Source organism: Dendrobates tinctorius, unplaced genomic scaffold (assembly GCF_039654945.1).
Source record: "Dendrobates tinctorius isolate UK_male_01 unplaced genomic scaffold, ASM3965494v1 ptg000214l, whole genome shotgun sequence".
Taxonomy (NCBI): Eukaryota; Metazoa; Chordata; class Amphibia; order Anura; family Dendrobatidae; genus Dendrobates; species Dendrobates tinctorius.
Window position 1 is genome coordinate 6,654,891 of NW_027361881.1, and position 18,432 is coordinate 6,673,322.

The 18,432-nt window shown below is 46.6% G+C and overlaps 1 protein-coding gene across 1 annotated transcript in view; it reads left to right on the forward strand.

The window, feature by feature from the left end:
• ITFG1 (integrin alpha FG-GAP repeat containing 1) overlaps positions 1–18,432 on the forward strand; it is a 101,549-nt gene that overhangs the window by 10,579 nt on the left and 72,538 nt on the right. Inside the window, exons 2-6 of the mRNA XM_073554993.1 lie at positions 4,260–4,335; positions 4,595–4,746; positions 5,497–5,554; positions 6,084–6,158; positions 12,660–12,754. Coding sequence (XP_073411094.1) covers positions 4,260–4,335; positions 4,595–4,746; positions 5,497–5,554; positions 6,084–6,158; positions 12,660–12,754 — 456 coding nt within the window. The remainder of the gene's footprint in view (positions 1–4,259; positions 4,336–4,594; positions 4,747–5,496; positions 5,555–6,083; positions 6,159–12,659; positions 12,755–18,432) is intronic.

Here is an 18,432-nt window from a genome sequence, read left to right on the forward strand (position 1 = left end):
ATATATACACTGCACAGTACCACTCCTCCTGTCCTGTATATATACACTGCACAGTACCACTCCTCCTGTATATATTCACTGCACAGTACCATTCCTCCTGTATATATACACTGCACAGTAACATTCCTCCTGTCCTGTATATACACTGCACAGTACCATTCCTCCTGTCCTGTATATACACTGCAAAGTACCACTCCTCCTGTCCGGTATACATACACTACACAGTGCCGCTCCTCCTGTATATATACACTGCACAGTACCACTCCTCCTGTCCTGTATATATACACTGCACAGTACCACTCCTCCTGTATATATACACTGCACAGTACCACTCCTCCTGTCCTGTATATATACTCTGCACAGTACCGCTCCTCCTGTACATATACACTGCACAGTACCACTCCTCCTGTATATATACACTGCACAGTACCACTCCTCCTGTCCTGTACATATCCACTGCAGAGTACCACTCCTCCTGTGTATATATATATACACTGCACAGTACCGCTCCTCCTGTACATATACACTGCACAGTACCACTCCTCCTGTATATATACACTGCACAGTACCACTCCTCCTGTCCTGTACATATCCACTGCAGAGTACCACTCCTCCTGTGTATATATATATATACACTACACAGTACCGCTCCTCCTGTATATATACACGACACAGTACCACTCCTCCTGTATATATACACGGCACAGTACCACTCCTCCTGTATATATACACGGCACAGTACCACTCCTCCTGTATATATACACGGCACAGTACCACTCCTCCTGTATATATACACTGCACAGTTCCACTCTTCTTGTCCTGTATATAGACACTGCACAGTTCCACTCCTCTTGTCCTGTATATAGACACTGCACAGTACCACTCCTCTTGTCCTGTATATAGACACTGCACAGTACCACTCCTGTATATATATACACTGCACAGTACCATTCCTCCTGTCCTGTATATAGACACTGCACAGCACCACTCCTCCTGTACTGTATATAGACACTGCACAGTACCACTCCTCCTGTATATATACACTGCACAGTACCACTCCTCCTGTCCTGTGTATATACACGGCACAGTACCACTCCTCCTGTATATATACACTGCACAGTTCCACTCCTCTTGTCCTGTATATAGACACTGCACAGTACCACTCCTCTTGTCCTGTATATATACACTGCACAGTACCACTCCTCCTGTGTGTGTGTGTGTGTGTATATATATATATATATATATATATATATACACTGCACAGTACCATTCCTCCTGTCCTGTATATAGACACTGCACAGCACCACTCCTCCTGTACTGTATATAGACACTGAACAGCACCACTCCTCCCGTCTTGTATATATACACTGCACAGTACCATTCCTCCTGTCCTGTATATAGACACTGCACAGCACCACTCCTCCTGTACTGTATATAGACACTGCACAGCACCACTCGTCCTGTACTGTATATAGACACTGCACAGCACCACTCCTCCCGTCTTGTATATATACACTGCACAGTACCACTCCTCCCGTCTTGTATATATACACTGCACAGTACCACTCCTCCCGTCTTGTATATATACACTGCACAGTACCACTCCGCCTGTCCTGTACATATACACTGCACAGTACCACTCCTCCTGTCCTGTATATATAGTGGGTACGAATAGTATTCAGACCCTTTTAAATTTTCCAGTCTTTGTTTCATTGCAGCCATTTGGTAAATTCACAAAAGTTCATTTTTTTCTCATTACTGTATATTCTGCACCCCATCTTGACTGGAAAAAAAGAAATGTAGAAATTTTTGCAAATATATTAAAAAAGAAAAGCTGAAATATCACGTGGTCATAAGTATTCAGACCCTTTGCTCATTATTGAGTAGAAGCGCCTTTTGAGCTAGTACAGCCATGAGTCTTCTTGGGAATGATGCAACAAGTTTTTCACTCCTGGATTTGGGGATCCTCTGCCATTCTTCCTTGCAGATCCTCTCCAGTTCGTCAGGTTGGATGGTGAACGTTGGTGGACAGCCATTTTCGGGTCTCTCCAGTGATGCTCTATTGGATTTAGGTCAGGGCTCTGGCTGGGCCGGTCAGGAATGAGCATAGAGTTGATCTGAAGCCACTCCTTTGTTATTTTAGCTGTATGCTTAGGGTCATTGTCTTGTTGGAAGGTGAACCTTCAGCCAAGTCTGGAAGAGGTTTTCATCCAGGATATCTCTGTTCTTGGCCGCATTCATGTTTCCTTCAATTGCAACCAGTCGTCCTGTCCCTGCAGCTGAAAAACACCCCCATAGCATGATGCTGCCACCACGTTTCACTGTTGGGATTGTATTGGGCAGGTGATGAGCAGTGCCTGGTTTTCTCCACACATACCACTTAGAATTATCACCAAAAAGTTCTATCTTCATCTCATCAGACCAGAGGATCTTATTTCTCATAGTCTGGGAGTCCTTCCTGTGTTATTTAGCAAACACTATCTGGGCTTTCATATGTCTGGCACTGAGGAGAGGCTTCGGTCGGGCCATTCTGCCATAAAGGCTTGACTGGTGGAGGGCTGCAGTGATAGTTGACTTTGTGGAACTTTCTCCCATCTCCTACTGCATCTGTGGAGCTCAGCCACAGTGATCTTGGGGTTCTTCTTTATCTCTCTCACCAAGGCTCTTCTCCCACGATTGCTCAGTTGGGCTGGACGGCCAGGTCTATGAATACTTCTGGTGGTCCCAAACGTCTTCCATTTAAGGATTATGGAGGCCACTGTGCTCTTAGGAACCTTGAGTACTACAGAAATTCTTTTGTAACCTTGGCCAGATCTGTGCCTTGCCACAATTCTGTCTCAGCTCCTTGGCCAGTTCCTTTGGCCTCATGATTCTCATTTGGTCTGACATGTACTGTGAGGTCTTAAGGTACTGTCACACTTAGTGATGTACCAGCGATCCCGACCAGCGATATGACGCGGTCAGGATCGCTGGTACATCACTAAGTGGTCACTAGTGAGCTGCCACACAGGCTGATCTCACCAGCGACATCGCTGGGGACGGGGGTCGCTACTTAGCTGTCACACCAGGCGATCCTGCGTCCTCCCGCCCGGCTCCATGCGTCGCTCGTCGTCACAGCAGGAAGCGCCGCAGGAAGCTGACGACAAGAAACAGTCCTGGACGTTCTCGCGCGATCAGCGATAAGCAGCGGGGGAGCGGGTTGTAGGTAAGTATCAGGCACAGCGATATCGCTAGCAATATCGCTATAACGTCACAAGTTATAGCGATATTGCTAGCGATATCGCTTAGTGTGACAGTACCTTTATACAGAGAGGTGTGGGCCTTTACAAATCAAGTCCTATCAGTTTAAACACAGCTGGACTCCAATGAAGGAGTAGAACCATCTCAAGGAGGATCACAAGGACATGGACAGCATGTGACAAATGAGTGTCTGAGCAAAGGGTCTGAATACTTATGACCATGTGATATCTCAGCTTTTTCTTTAATAAATTTGCAAAAATTTCTACATTTCTGTTTTTTTTTTGTCAGTCATGATGGGGTGCAGCGTGTACAGTAATGAGAAAAAAATGAACTTTTTTGAATTTACCAAATGGCTGCAATGAAACAAAGAGTGAAACATTTAAAGGGGTCTGAATACTTTCTGTACCCACTGTATATTCAGTCCGTACTCTCCTCCTGTGTTTGTTCCCAGGGTTTTCTCCATTTCCTGCAGTGATTTGCATCAAGAATGATGAAGCATAACCCCTAGTGTGATGCTTGATGGTGAATGCTGTGAGTTGTAGTGCTATCAGATTTCCGCCATATTTTTAAGCTTGATTAATAGGACGAGTCCTGACCCTGGGATGTTATATTAGTTTGTATCCGTGTCAGTAGGGAGCATGTGTCCATTAGTCAGGTCCGCACCCTGCACGCCCGTGTCTTCTGAGCGCCAGGTGAGGGGTGGAGTGTTTGCTTTTGTGAAAATGAAGAGAACAAAGCCGTCAGCTGTTGGCAAACATTCTGCAGCGCTCCTGCACCCAGTGTTATCGCCGCAGGCCTCATTTGGGGACACGTTGCATCTAGTTGTCCGCTCGCCGCTGTTCTCAAGCATCGATTAGGAAATCCCAAAAGTTGAAATGTATCTCCTATAATCCAAGTCATTATTGCAGCAGATCATCTACTGTGTGTTCAATGGGCAACCCAATTGTCCAAATGTGTCTCGTGACGTTGATTTACACTGCAGCTCCTCTCACTTGTCTCTCGTCATTTTGTCATTTCAGGTAATGAGTTAAGAATCTTTTTGGCCGACCTGAAGTCCACGCCGTATTTCAGCCCCAAAGTCAAGCTCTCATTAGAGTAAGTACGAAGCTGAGTGCCCACCGCAGACGTCCCGGGAGGGCCTGATCCAACACCAGCGGGATATATATAATATACACATATAGATTGTGTGCCCCCTCATCCCAGGAATACCACTCTGTGCTGCTTGTATCCCCTCTGTGCTGCCTGAATCCCCTCTGTTCTGGTTCAATCCCCTCTGTGCTGCTGGAAGCCCCCCATTGATAATATTAGTATTGGTATGTCTCTGGTTTTGCTGATCTTTGTCCTCTTCCCCCAGGAGTGAGGGTTCAGTGATAATCAGCGTGGTCCCCGGTGACTACAATGGAGATTCCCAGATGGACGTGCTGCTGACCACTGTGCCGGCTTCTAAGGTCGGGAGCGACTACCCGTTGACCTTGGTCATCTACTGGGGGAACAACCAAACCCTCAGTAAGTTCCGTAGTCATTACTTCTCCCATCAGGGTCCTGCCCAGGCAGGAGGGTTCAGCGTCTCCCACTAAATATGCCCAGCTGGTCAGCACCTACCTGTCTATAGAGGTGTTATCATTCATTGTATAGGAGGAGGAGGTGAGCTGTGACATCACCCATTATGAATCCTGTGTTATCTGCAGGACATACAGAGGTGTTATCAGTAGTGATGAGCGAGCGTGCTCGGATAAGGTGTTATGCGAGCTTGCTCGTGCCCTAATTGAGTATTTTCAGCGTGCTGGAAGAAAATACTCGAGTCCCTGCAGCTGCGTGTCTCCCAGCTGTTCAACAGCCATAACACATGCAGGGATTACCTAAAAAACACAATCCCTGCATGTGTTGCAGCTGTCGCACAGACACGAGACATGCAGCCACGAGGACTCGAGCATAGTTTTCGAGCACGCCAAAGACGACACTCGGTTAGGATACGAGCATGCTCCAATAACGCCTAATCCGAGCACGCTCGCTCATCACTACTTATCAGTTGTTGTACAGGCGTTGGAGGAGGTGAACTGTGTTACCAGCTATTGTAATCCTGTCTCTGGTGATTAGGAAACTGCTGCAAACTCTTCCTGACAGGACATAGTATGAATCTAAAACATCCGCAGTGCTCAGTATGAACATGACCAGACTCCTAATATGTATTTTTTGCTCTGCCTCCTCCATCGTCTCTTTGTCTCCTTTCATCCTGACGTCCGTTTTCTCTTTCAGGTTCGGATCGCAAGTTGCAGCTTAACAACACGTACCCTGACGAGCCCCACATCATGGAGTAAGTGCTCTGCCATTTACCTCCAGATATATACTCCCCTCCCCCACACTGTGATAACTATGGCCCACACTGCAGACTCAAATGGAAGGTTATGGTCTATAGAGCAGAATGCCTTTAATCTGGCATCTGATAATCCAGAGCAGAAGTGTGATATTACACAAGATGGGCGTCAGAGAACATCTGGGATCGCAGATAACGCTGTCCTAGCTGTACTGACACCATGTCTATTTGGGTGGTAAGAAGGGTACATTGCTCTTTTTCATTTAAAGGTTTGGGCTTTGAATAAAAAAAAACCTGAAATGTATCTGATGCCAAAATGTGAGTCCATGATCCAAAATGCCTGATAGTCCAGCACCTGTCTGGTCCTGTAGAAGCCCAATATGTTCACCACCATTGGGTGTCTCAGCACCCCCATCCCCCCCCGTGTGACCCCTCTACGTGGTGACCCCCTCATACAGCAGGTCGCTTCATTTGAGTCACTTTCCGTTTGTTTTCCTGAAATCATATTTTTGTCTCTTCCTTCCTGCAGCTTTAATGGAGACCTGATCCCTGATGTCTTTGGTGTTCCATCTGGAAGCCAGACTCCTCTAATCATATATGGCGGGTAAGAGCGGGCTGCAGTCACTGCGTACATACATTACTGATCCTGAGTTACCTCCTGTATTCTACCCCAGAGCTGCACTCACTATTCTGCTGGTGCAGTCACTGTGTACATACATTACATTACTGATCTTGAGTTACATCCTGTATTATGCCTCAGAGCTGCACTCACTATTCTGAAGGGTGGAGTCACGGTGTACATACATGACTTTACTGATGTGTCTCATTATGTCACATTTGCACCTTCTCCCGTAGTTTGATCACTTTCTCCCCAGACCATGGATCTCCGTGTTTCTCCGATGATCTCCGCACCATCTGGCGCTCCGCCTGTGATGTGATAAGGGGAGGACTGGGCACCTCTTGTCGCCATTAATACATTTCAGCAATTCTCTTTACGTTCAGCGAGCCTCCGCAGCGAGGCGTTGTGCTCCGCACCCTGTGACAGCTCGTACAGCACCTGACTGTGTAAGGATCCTATATGATGTGTGATGGCAGCTCTTATATATGGGGTCACCCAGCTGTGTAAGGATCCTATATGATATGTGATGGCAGCCCGTATACTGTATATGGGGTCACCCGGCTGTGTAAGGATCCTATATGATGTGTGATGGCAGCTCTTATACATGGGGTCACCCGGCTGTGTAAGGATCCTATATGGTGATGGCAGCCATTATATATGGGGTCTCCCGGCTGTGTAAGGTTCCTATATGATGTGTGATGGCAGCTCTTATATATGGGGTCACCCGGCTGTGTAAGGTTCTTATATGATGTGTGATGGCAGCTCTTAACCCAAGGGTAATTTGCACGTTAACTCCCGGGCCAATTTTTACAATTCTGACCACTGTCCCTTTATGAGGTAATAACTCTGGAACGCTTCCATGGATCCCGGTGATTCTGACATTGTTTTCTCGTGATATATTGTACTTCATGTTAGTGGTAAAATTTCATTCAAATAACTTGTGTTTATTTGTGAAAAAAACAGAAATTTGGCGAAAATTTTGAAAATTTCGCAATTTTCCAACTTTTAATTTTTATGCCCTTAAATCACAGATACGGCACACAAAAAACTTGATAAGTAACATTTCCCACATGTTTACTTTACATCAGCACAATTTTGGAACCAAAATTTTTTTTTTGTTAGGAAGTTAGAAGGGTTAAAATTTGACCAGCGATTTCTCATTTTTGCAACACCATTTTATTTTTACGGACCACATCACATTTGAAGCCACTTTGAGGGGTCTATATGATAGAAAATACCCAAAAGTGACACCATTCTAAAAACTGCACCCCTTAAGGTGCTCAAAACCACATTCAAAAAGTTTATTAACCCTTCAGGTGCTTCACAGGAATTTTTTGAATATTTAAAAAAAATGAACATTTAACTTTTTTTCACAAAAAAATACTTCAGGTTCAATTTTTTTTATTTTACCAAGGATAACAGGAGAAATTGGACTGCAAAAGTTATTATGCAATTTGTCCTGAGTACGCTGATACCTGATATGTGGGGGGGAACCACTGTTTCGGTGCATGGCAGAGCTCAGAAGGGAAGGAGCGCCATTTGACTTTTTCAATGCAAAATTGGCTGGAATTGAGATCGGACACCATGTCACGTTTGGAGAGCCCCTGATGTACCTAAACAGTGGAAACCCCCACAAGTGACCCCATTTTGGAAACTAGACCCCCCAACGAACTTATCTAGATGTGTGATGAGAACTTTGAACCCACAAGGGCTTCACAGAAGTTTATAACGTACAGCAGTACAATTAAAAAATCATATTTTTTCCAAAAAAATGATCTTTTCACCCTCAATTCTTATTTTTCCAAGGGTAACAGGACCCTAAAAGTTATTGTGCAATTTGTCCTGAGTACGCTGATACCCCATATGTGGGTGTAAACGACTATTTGGGCGCATGGCAGAGCTCGGAAGGGAAGCAGCGCCATTTGACATTTTTGGCTGGAATTGAGATCGGACACCATGTTGCGTTTGGAAAGCCCCTGATGTACCAAAACAGCGGAAACCCCCCACAAATGACACCATTTTGGAAACTAGACCCCCCCCAAGGAACTTATCTAGTTGTGTGGTGAGCACTTTGAACCCCCCAGTGCTTCACAGAAGTTTATAACGCCCGGGCGTGAAAATAAAAAAAAATATTTTTTTCCACAAAAATGATATTTTTGCCCCCAATTTTTTATTTTCGTAAGGGCAACAGGAGAAATTGAACCCCAAAAGTTGTTTTGCAATTTGTCCTGAGTAGGCTGATACCCCATATGAGGGGGTAAAACACTGTTTGGGCGCATGGCAGAGCTTGGAAGGAGCACCATTTGACTTTTTCAACTCAGAATTGGCTGGAATTTGACTTTTTCAACTCAGAATTGGCTGGAATTGACATCAGATGTCATGTTGCGTTTGGAGAGCACCTGATGTGCCCAAACAGTGGAAACCCCCCAATTATAACTCCAACCCTAACCCCAACACACCCCTAACCCTAATCTCAGCCCTAACCCTAGCCCTAACCCTAATCTCAGCCCTAACCCTAATGGGAAAATGGAAATAAATAAATTTTTTTAATTTTATTATTTTTCCCTGACTAAGGGGGTGATAACGGGGGGTTTGATTTACTATTTATGGCGGTTTTTATATTTGGCAGCTGTCATAGGCTAAAAGACGCTTTTTATTGTAAAAATAGTTTTTGCATCACCACATTTTGAGAGCTATAATTTTTCCATATTTTGAACCACCGAGTCATGTGAGGTCTTAATTTTTGCGGGTCGACTTGACGTTTTTATTGGTATTATTTTCGGGCACGTGACATCTTTTGATCGCTTTTTATTCCGATTTTTGGGACGCAGAATGAACAAAAACCAGCGTTTCATGAATTTCTTTTGGGGGGTGCGTTTACACCGTTCTGCGTGCGGTAAAATTGATAAAGCGGTTTTATTCTTCGGGTCAGTACGGTTTGGTTTTTTTTATTTCCAAAAAATGAATTTATTAGGAATTTTTTTTTTTTTTTAATTTAGCGATTTTTTTTTTTAAATTATTTTTACACTTTTCTATTTTTTTTTTTTTTTTTTTTTACTTTATTAGGTTGTCCCAGGGGGGACATCACTGTCCTGTGACAGATCGCTGATGTGTCACATCACAGATCATTGTGAGAGATCAGCGATCTGTCACAGGCATAGACGCAGACTTCCTCATGCCTGCGCTTTGCAGGCACTGAGGAAGTCAGCTCCCTGCAGGCCCCTGAAGGTCCCCGTCGCCATTTTGGATTCGGGGACCTGCATGGATGGAGCCCCCCGCAGCAGCGCTGCACATTGCGCTGCTGTGGGGGGCTCAGGGAAGCACGGAGGGAGCCCCCTCCCTGCCGATGCTTCCCTTTAACCCCTGGTCCACGGCGATCGTGTTTGATCGCGGTGTGCAAGGGGTTAACGTGTCGGGGGCGGTCCGTGACCGCCCCTGACACATTGTGCCGGGTGTTAGCTGTGATAATCAGCTGACTCCCGGCCGCGATCAGCGGCGCTCACCACGTGGGCGCCGCTGATCGCTATGACGTAATATTCCGTCCATGGGACTTAGGTCCCAGGTCACATGGACGGAATATTGCGTCCATTGTAGGAAAGGGGTTAAACAAGTGCTTCTCACAAAATTAGAATATCATCAAAAAGTTGATTTATTTCAGTTCTTAAATGCAAAAAGTGAATCTCCTCTATTCTATAGAGCCATTACACGCAGAGTGATCTATTTCACGGGTTTATTTCTGGTAATGGTTATGATTGTGGCTTACAGCCAATGAAAACCCAAAAGTCATTATCTCAGTAAATTAGAATAATTCACAAAAACACCTGCACAGGCTTCCTAAGGTTTATAAAGGCCCCTTAGTCTGTTTCAGTAGCTCCACAATCATGGGGAAGACTGCTGACCTGACAGATGTCCAGAAGGCAGTCACTGACACTCCATAAGGAGGGGAAGCCACAAAAGGTTATTGCTAAAGAAGCCGGCTGTTCACACAGTGCTGTATTCAAGCAAATTAATGGAAAGTGGAGTGGAAGGAAAAAGTGTGGTAGAAAAAGGTGCACAAGCAACAGGGATAACCGCAGCCTGGAAAAAGGGACTGCTGCTGGAGTCATTGCTTCACACCACACACAGACGTATCCAGGACATGGACTACAAGTGTCACATTCCTTGTGTTAGCCACTCATGACCAATAGACAACGCCAGAAGCGTCTTACCTGGGCCAAGGAGAAAAAGAACTGGTCTGTTGTCAGTGGTCCAAGGTGTTGTTTTCAGATGAAAGTAAATTTTGCACTTCATTTGGAAATCGCGATCCCAGAGTCTGGAGGAAGAGTGGAGAGGCCACAATCCAAGCTGCTGGAGGTCTAGTGTGAAGTCTCCACAATCAGTGATGGTTTGGGGAGCCATGTCATCTGCTGGTGTAGGTCCACTGTGTTTTATCAAGACCAAAGTCAGGGCAGCCGAGTACCAGGACATTTTAGAGCTCTTCATGCTCCCCTCTGCTGGCAAGCTTTTTGGAGTTGGAAATGTCATTCTCCAGCAGGACTTGGCACCTGTCCACACTGCCAAAAGTACCAATACCTGGTGTACACATAACAGTATCACTGGGCTTGATTGGCAGCAAACTCGCCTGACCTTAACCCCGTAGAGAATCTATGGAGTATTGTCAAGAGGAAGATGAGAGACACCAGACCCAACAATGCAGACAAGCTGAAGGCTCCTATCAAAGCAACCTGGGCTTCCATAACCCCTCAGCAGTGCCACAGGCTGATCGCCTCCATGCCAAGCCGCATTGATGCAGTAATTGATGCAGAAGGAGCCCGACCAAGTATTGAGTGCATTTACTGATCATACATTTCAGGAGGACAACATTTCAGATTTTACAATCATTTTTCAAGCTGGTGTTATAAAGTATTCTAAATTACTGAGATAATGACTTTTGGGTTTTCATTTGCTGTAAGCCATAATCATCAACATTACCAGAAATAAACCCGTGACACAGATCACTCTGTGTGTAACTACTCTATAGAATAGAGGAGATTCACTTTTTGTATTGAAGAACTGAAATAAATTCACTTTTTGATGATATTCTAATTTTGTGAGATGCACCTGTACTTGGGGTCACCCGGCTTTCTTAGAAGTTGATATTTCTATGTTTCTGTGATCACTTTTCCTTGTCTTGCTGGACTCAGGATTCTAAAGTATTTTTGTGGAATCCCAGATATTAAACCCGTACAGATCATCCTATTTGCCATCACTTTATGACTGGTGGTCCCAGAGGTCGGACCCCCACAGATAGTTCTATATCCTAACGATACGCTATTGCTTTGTGATCAGTGAGGATCGGTCGTTTGACTCGTATGGATCATGATCTGTCTAAGAATTTTGCATCACGTTATGATCAGCGGGGGTCCCAGAGGTCTGATGCCCACAGTTCATGCAATGTCTTTATGTTCAGTGTGGGACCCCCAAAGATCAAAGATTGTCCTTATATGATATCAGTGTTTGGTTGATGAGGGTCCTAGATGTCAGACTCTCATGTTCGGTGTGGTTTTCTGAGATCGGACTCCCACAGATTGAGCCTGATGAGATTGAGCCTGTATGACATCACTGTATGGTTCATGAGGGTCCTAGATGTCAGACCCTCATGTTCGGTCTGGTTCGCTGAGATCAGACCTCCATAGATCGATCCTGTATGACATCACTGTATGATTGGTGAGGGTCCTGGATGTCAGACCCTCCTATTCGGAGTGGTTTTCTGAGATCGGACCTCCACAGATCGAGCCTGTATGATATCACTGTATGATTGGTCGGGGTCGTAGATGTCAGACCCTCATATTCAATGTGGTTTTCTGAGATCGGACCTCCACAGATCGAGCCTGCATGACATCACTGTTTGATTGGTGAGGTTCCTAGATGTCAGACCCTTATATTCGGTGTGGTTTTCTGAGATCGGACCTCCACAGATCGAGCCTGTATGATATCACTGTATGATTGGTGAGGGTCCTAGATGTCAGACATTTATATTCAGTGTGGTTCGCTGAGATCGGACCTCCACAGATCGAGCCTGTATAACATCACTGTATTATTGGTGAGGGTCCTAGATGTCAGACCCTCATACTCAGTGTGGTTTTCTGAGATCGGACCCCCATAGGTCGTGTATGTATGACATCACTGTATGATTGGTGAGGGTCCTAGATGTCAGACCCTCATATTTAGTGTGGTTTCCTGAGGTAGGACCCCCATAGATCACACTGTACCCCCCCCCGTTCTATGTCACGACTCTATGTTGAGTTAATCAGCCGTCGTCGTTCCCTCGCTTTGCATTTCCCTCGCCGTCATAGTTTTATTCTTTCCTGACCATTCCCATCCTCGATGGCGCAGGAGGCAGAACCAGCGCAGAGCAGTGCGAGATGCGGTGCAACGTTCAGCAGGCAGAGATCCTGGCTGTGGCGAGTCAGTGACAGCTGAGCAGTTATTTATTTTATTTTACAGGAACCTGACAATGACGGCAAACCTGAGTACGACGCGCCCCATGTCTGTACCACATTCCCACGCCTTCATCGACCTCACCGGAGACTTCACCGCAGGTGAGACGCCACCAGAACTGTAAACTTCAAAGCTGCTCATAGCCCATGTATAATCACACGCCCTGTATATAATCACACCCCCTGTACATAATCACGCCCCCTGTGTATATTCACACCCCCTGTATATAATACACCCCCTGTATATAATACACCCCCTGTATATAATACACCCCCTGTATATAATACACCCCCTGTGTATATTCACACCCCCTGTGTATATTCACACCCCCTGTGTATATTCACACCCCCTGTGCATAATCACACCCCCTGTGCATAATCACACCCCCTGTGCATAATCACACCCCCTGTGCATAATCACATCCCCTGTGCATAATCACACACCCTGTATATAATCACACCCCCTGTGTATATTCACACCCCCGTATATAATCACACCCCCTGTATATAATACACCCTCTGTGTATATTCACACCCCCTGTGTATATTCACACCCCCTGTGTATATTCACACCCCTGTATATAATCACACACCCCCTATACGTAATCACACACCCCCTATACGTAATCACACACCCCCTATACGTAATCACACACCCCCATACGTAATCACACACACCCTATACGTAATCACACACACCCTATACGTAATCACACACCCCCTGTACGTAATCACACACCCCCTGTACGTAATCACACACCCCCTGTACGTAATCACACACCCCCTGTACGTAATCACACACCCCCTGTACGTAATCACACACCCCCTGTACGTAATCACACACCCCCTGTACGTAAGCACACACCCCTGTACGTAATCACACACCCCTGTACGTAATCACACACCCCTGTACGTAATCACACACCCCTGTACGTAATCACACACCCCTGTACGTAATCACACACCCCTGTACGTAATCACACACCCCTGTACGTAATCACACACCCCTGTACGTAATCACACACCCCTGTACGTAATCACACACCCCTGTACGTAATCACACACCCCTGTACGTAATCACACACCCCTGTACGTAATCACACACCCCTGTACGTAATCACACACCCCTGTACGTAATCACACACCCCTGTACGTAATCACACACCCCTGTACGTAATCACACACCCCTGTACGTAATCACACACCCCTGTACGTAATCACACACCCCTGTACGTAATCACACACCCCTGTACGTAATCACACACCCCTGTACGTAATCACACACCCCTGTACGTAATCACACACCCCTGTACGTAATCACACACCCCTGTACGTAATCACACACCCCTGTACGTAATCACACACCCCTGTACGTAATCACACACCCCTGTACGTAATCACACACCCCTGTACGTAATCACACACCCCTGTACGTAATCACACACCCCTGTACGTAATCACACACCCCTGTACGTAATCACACACCCCTGTACGTAATCACACACCCCTGTACGTAATCACACACCCCTGTACGTAATCACACACCCCTGTACGTAATCACACACCCCTGTACGTAATCACACACCCCTGTACGTAATCACACACCCCTGTACGTAATCACACACCCCTGTACGTAATCACACACCCCTGTACGTAATCACACACCCCTGTACGTAATCACACACCCCCTGTACGTAAACACACACCCTGTACGTAATCACGCACCCCCTGTACGTAATCACGCACCCCCTGTACGTAATCACGCACCCCCTGTACGTAATCACGCACCCCTGTACGTAATCATACACCCCTGTACGTAATTATACACCCCTGTATGTAATTATACACCCCTGTATGTAATCACATACCCCTGTATGTAATCACATACCCCTGTATATAATCACACACCCCTGTATGTAATCACACACCCCCTGTATGTAATCGCACACCCCTGTATATAATCGCACACCCCCTGTATGTAATCACATACCCCTGTATATAATTATACACCCCTGTATATAATTATACACCCCTGTATATAATTATACACCCCTGTATATAATCACACACCCCCTGTATATAATCGCACACCCCCTGTATGTAATCACATACCCCTGTATATAATCACATACCCCTGTATATACACACTTGCTCTGTCCCCGTGAGCTGTGTGACTCGCCACCGTGTTATATAGCAGCGTTACCTGCAGTGTGGATGGTGTGATGTGTAGTGTGCGCACTATTTCCATCTTACAGAGTGATGGTAATGCAGTCACTTTATTGGGGTCTGACCCCTGATCCCCACGGATGCTGAGAATAGAGGGGCTCCATCTCTGGTTTTGCATGGCATCACAGCCACCAGGCATTTCATGCACAGTGGGTCTCCGGAGCGCTGCTCCATGGGGTCGGACAGTGCAGCACACAGGCAGTAAATTAGCGCTGTGGCCCCCTATATTCTCAGTATCAGTGGGGCCCCGAGTATAGAGTGATATGATTTCCCCCAATCTTTGTCAGATCTGGGGTACACCTCTCCCTCCGTGTCAATTATAATCCAGTGTGGCCCGCTTTGTGGCACCTCTAGGACTCGCTGTCCGTGGCTCTGCTCTGCAGCGGTTCAGTGCGCTCGGCGGTGGATGTTGCCGCTTGCTGCGATCCCCGGGTGATGCGGGAACATAATGCCGGTACAAGTTAATTATAGAAATCATGTTCCCATCATTTACATTTCGGGGTCCCGCTGGCAGCTTCATTACAAACATTAGATTTTACAGCCGCAATCAATGTCCCGTGTGCGCGGCCGATGGAGCAGAGCCGGCCTGGTTCTGTTGTGTGCTGTACTGGCGTTTTCTGCTGTGTACCTGCTGACGTGCAGAACACGGGGAGACGGCAGCAGCCATTGTTGTACACACTCCCCCTGATCAGTGACTACGTAGCGGGATATTGCAGACCCACAGCTGTAATAAGCTCTAAGGCCAGGACTGGAACGGAGGGGACGCTGTACATGGCGGACCCCGGTACGGAGGGGGCGCTGTGCATGGCGGATGTCGGTATGGAGGGTGCGCTGTGCATGGCGGATGTCGGTATGGAGGGGGCGCTGTACATGGCGGACGCCGGTACGGAGGGGGCGCTGTGTGTGGCGGACACTGGTATGGAGGGAGCGCTGTGTGTGGCGGATGCTGGTATGGAGGGGGTGCTGTGCGTAGCTGACGCCGGTACACAAGGGTGCTGTGCGTGGCAGAAATCATCGTGCCCCCTTCATTGCCTTTCTTCTTCTGTGTCGTCCTCTTATCTTGAAGCCTTTGGGTTTCTTCTCTTCGTGGACGGCCGTCAGGACCCCCGCAGTCGCTCACCTGTCAGTGCGGGGGTCTATGGACACGTTTCCCCTCGGCAGGCTGAAGCCTCTGTTCCCTCCTGCTTCTTCCCATATAACACGGCTCGGCGCCTGCAGGAGACATAAGAATAATGAGCTTTAAGTGCCCGCTGATCACAAATTGGCTCTTACCGTTGCCCATGGCGACAGAACAAGTAAAATAGTCGGATTATAAGGAATTTCCCGCCCGAGTTTTGACAGAACGAGCAACTGCTGCTCCTGACGGGTTAATTCTGCCTCATTTACAGAAATCTAAACTTAATTTGATCTGAAGCATCAACGACAATGGAAGAGAACGTGCGAAGTCAGGGGCGACCGGAGGGTCTCGGGGGGTAACATCCCAATGACGGCACCAAAACCTTCCCCCGCTGCATACAATGTATCCTAGTGATATAATGTCTCGTCTGCATCGCTACAGTGTCGGAAAATACCGTACCCTGCAGGCAAAGAGTAGCACCTGGAAACCATCAGTAAGCAGGTTATACTTGGGGCGATTATGGCCACAACACAGGCTCGGTGTTTTCTGCTGCTACATCGCAGCGTAATACAAGTGATGGGGTCACGTAGCCACCAGTCGGACGCAGCCGGTTATTTTGTGACTTGTTTTTTTTTCCTGTGTCGTTAGTGTGTTAGCGACTCTGTGAGCGAGGAAGACGATTTTCACTTGTCGCTGCACGTATGTAGCTGCTGGCCTGCTTGTTGATGGTTTCCTTGACACTGTTGTGCAGTTTTCTCTATCTTCTAATTATCATTGCTCGTGCCCCCTGCTCGCGGTTTATGGGGGCGATGTGACCTCGGCAGAGAAGCAGCACGTCTCCGCTCAGTACCGCCCCGCACAGAGCCGCGTCCTGCTCTCAGTCGGAGCACATTGTACTCGCGTTCAATCATTGATGAGCCGCGTTCCCGGGATCCTGCTTTGGATTCATCATCGCTTTCCTTCTGTTTTGTACATGAGGCACAGTACGAGTACGAGGCGCATCGGAAATTAGACTTAGTTTTGTGTTGGATTAGGGGGGATCATAATTGTGTCGGGAGCCTGCCTCTCCCTAAATCGCAGCCTCGAATGCCACGCATCTTCCTGTGCATTCTCAGCCTCCTGGTCCGTGAATGCAATGCAAGAACGGCAGTGTACACTGACACCAGAGTGGAGCGATTCCTGTTTAATCAATGTCACATTGTTGTTACATCCCTCACATTCTATCCCATTCTCCAACCACAGCCAAAGAGGCATCGAATTTTCTCAGGAACTCACAGATCTGACCTGATCGCTGCTGGTTGAGTGTCTGCACAGGGTTTCACTTCTTTCCTGCTTCAGGGACTAATTGTTCTGTTTTGAATGCATCTTTGGCTGTGACTAGACAATATGGTGGAACGTTTCTATCCTCAGTCTCTGCTCCTCTAGAGTTTATTAATGATGCGCAGCCCCCCTGCCGCCCCCGATATTAAGAAATATGAGATATGGAGGGGGCTGCACACTGTCTGGTCTCTGACTCGCGGATAGACCTAATACAATTGTCCCCGGAGAGCGTTCACATTCCACTTGTCTCTTTAGATTGCGTCTCGCTTTTTTATGTTCTGAAGGAATGATCCCGGAATAAATAGTAATATTGTGTGCAGCACAGGGGGGCCGATGCCAGGGGGGCCGGCTGGGACTGCTCTCGTTTCTACATGGATGCCAGCAATTATCAGACAATAACGTTTCTTCGTTGCCCTTTAAACAGATTATTACAAGAGGTTGGTAAAACCCGACAGCTGCCCCTTTATAAGGTGAAATCCCCCGACTAATACAGGGCCTGCAGCGTTCACTATAACATCTGCTCGGGGGTCCGGCAGCTTCTCTGTGCTGCAGCTTATCAATATTCCTGTACCGCAGGTTTACCCCGCATGTTATCGATGTTCCCACAGATGCGCAGGTCACCGCCGCGGAGTAAGAGGAGGGAACGTAATGAAATATTTACAGGAACATGCAAAGAATTCCTCATCCAGAATGTTACACTAACGAGGGGGACATGCACAGGGGGCTTATAGGGTCAGTCCAGGCTACCCACCCTATCTCACTGACTGACAGCAGTCCCTACACATCCATGAACAGAGGCGGTATTATAATAGTTATATACTTGTACATAGGAGCAGTATTATAGTAGTTATATTCTTGTACATATGGAGCAGTATTATAGTAGTTATATTCTTGTACATAGGCGCAGTATTATAGTAGTTATATTCTTGTACATAGGGGGCAGTATTATAGTAGTTATATTCTTGTACATAGGAGCAGTGTTATAGTAGTTATATTCTTGTACATAGGAGCAGTATTATAGTAGTTATATTCTTGTACATAGGGGGTAGTATTATAGTAGTTATATTCTTGTACATAGGGGCAGTATTATAGTAGTTATATTCTTGTACATAGGGAG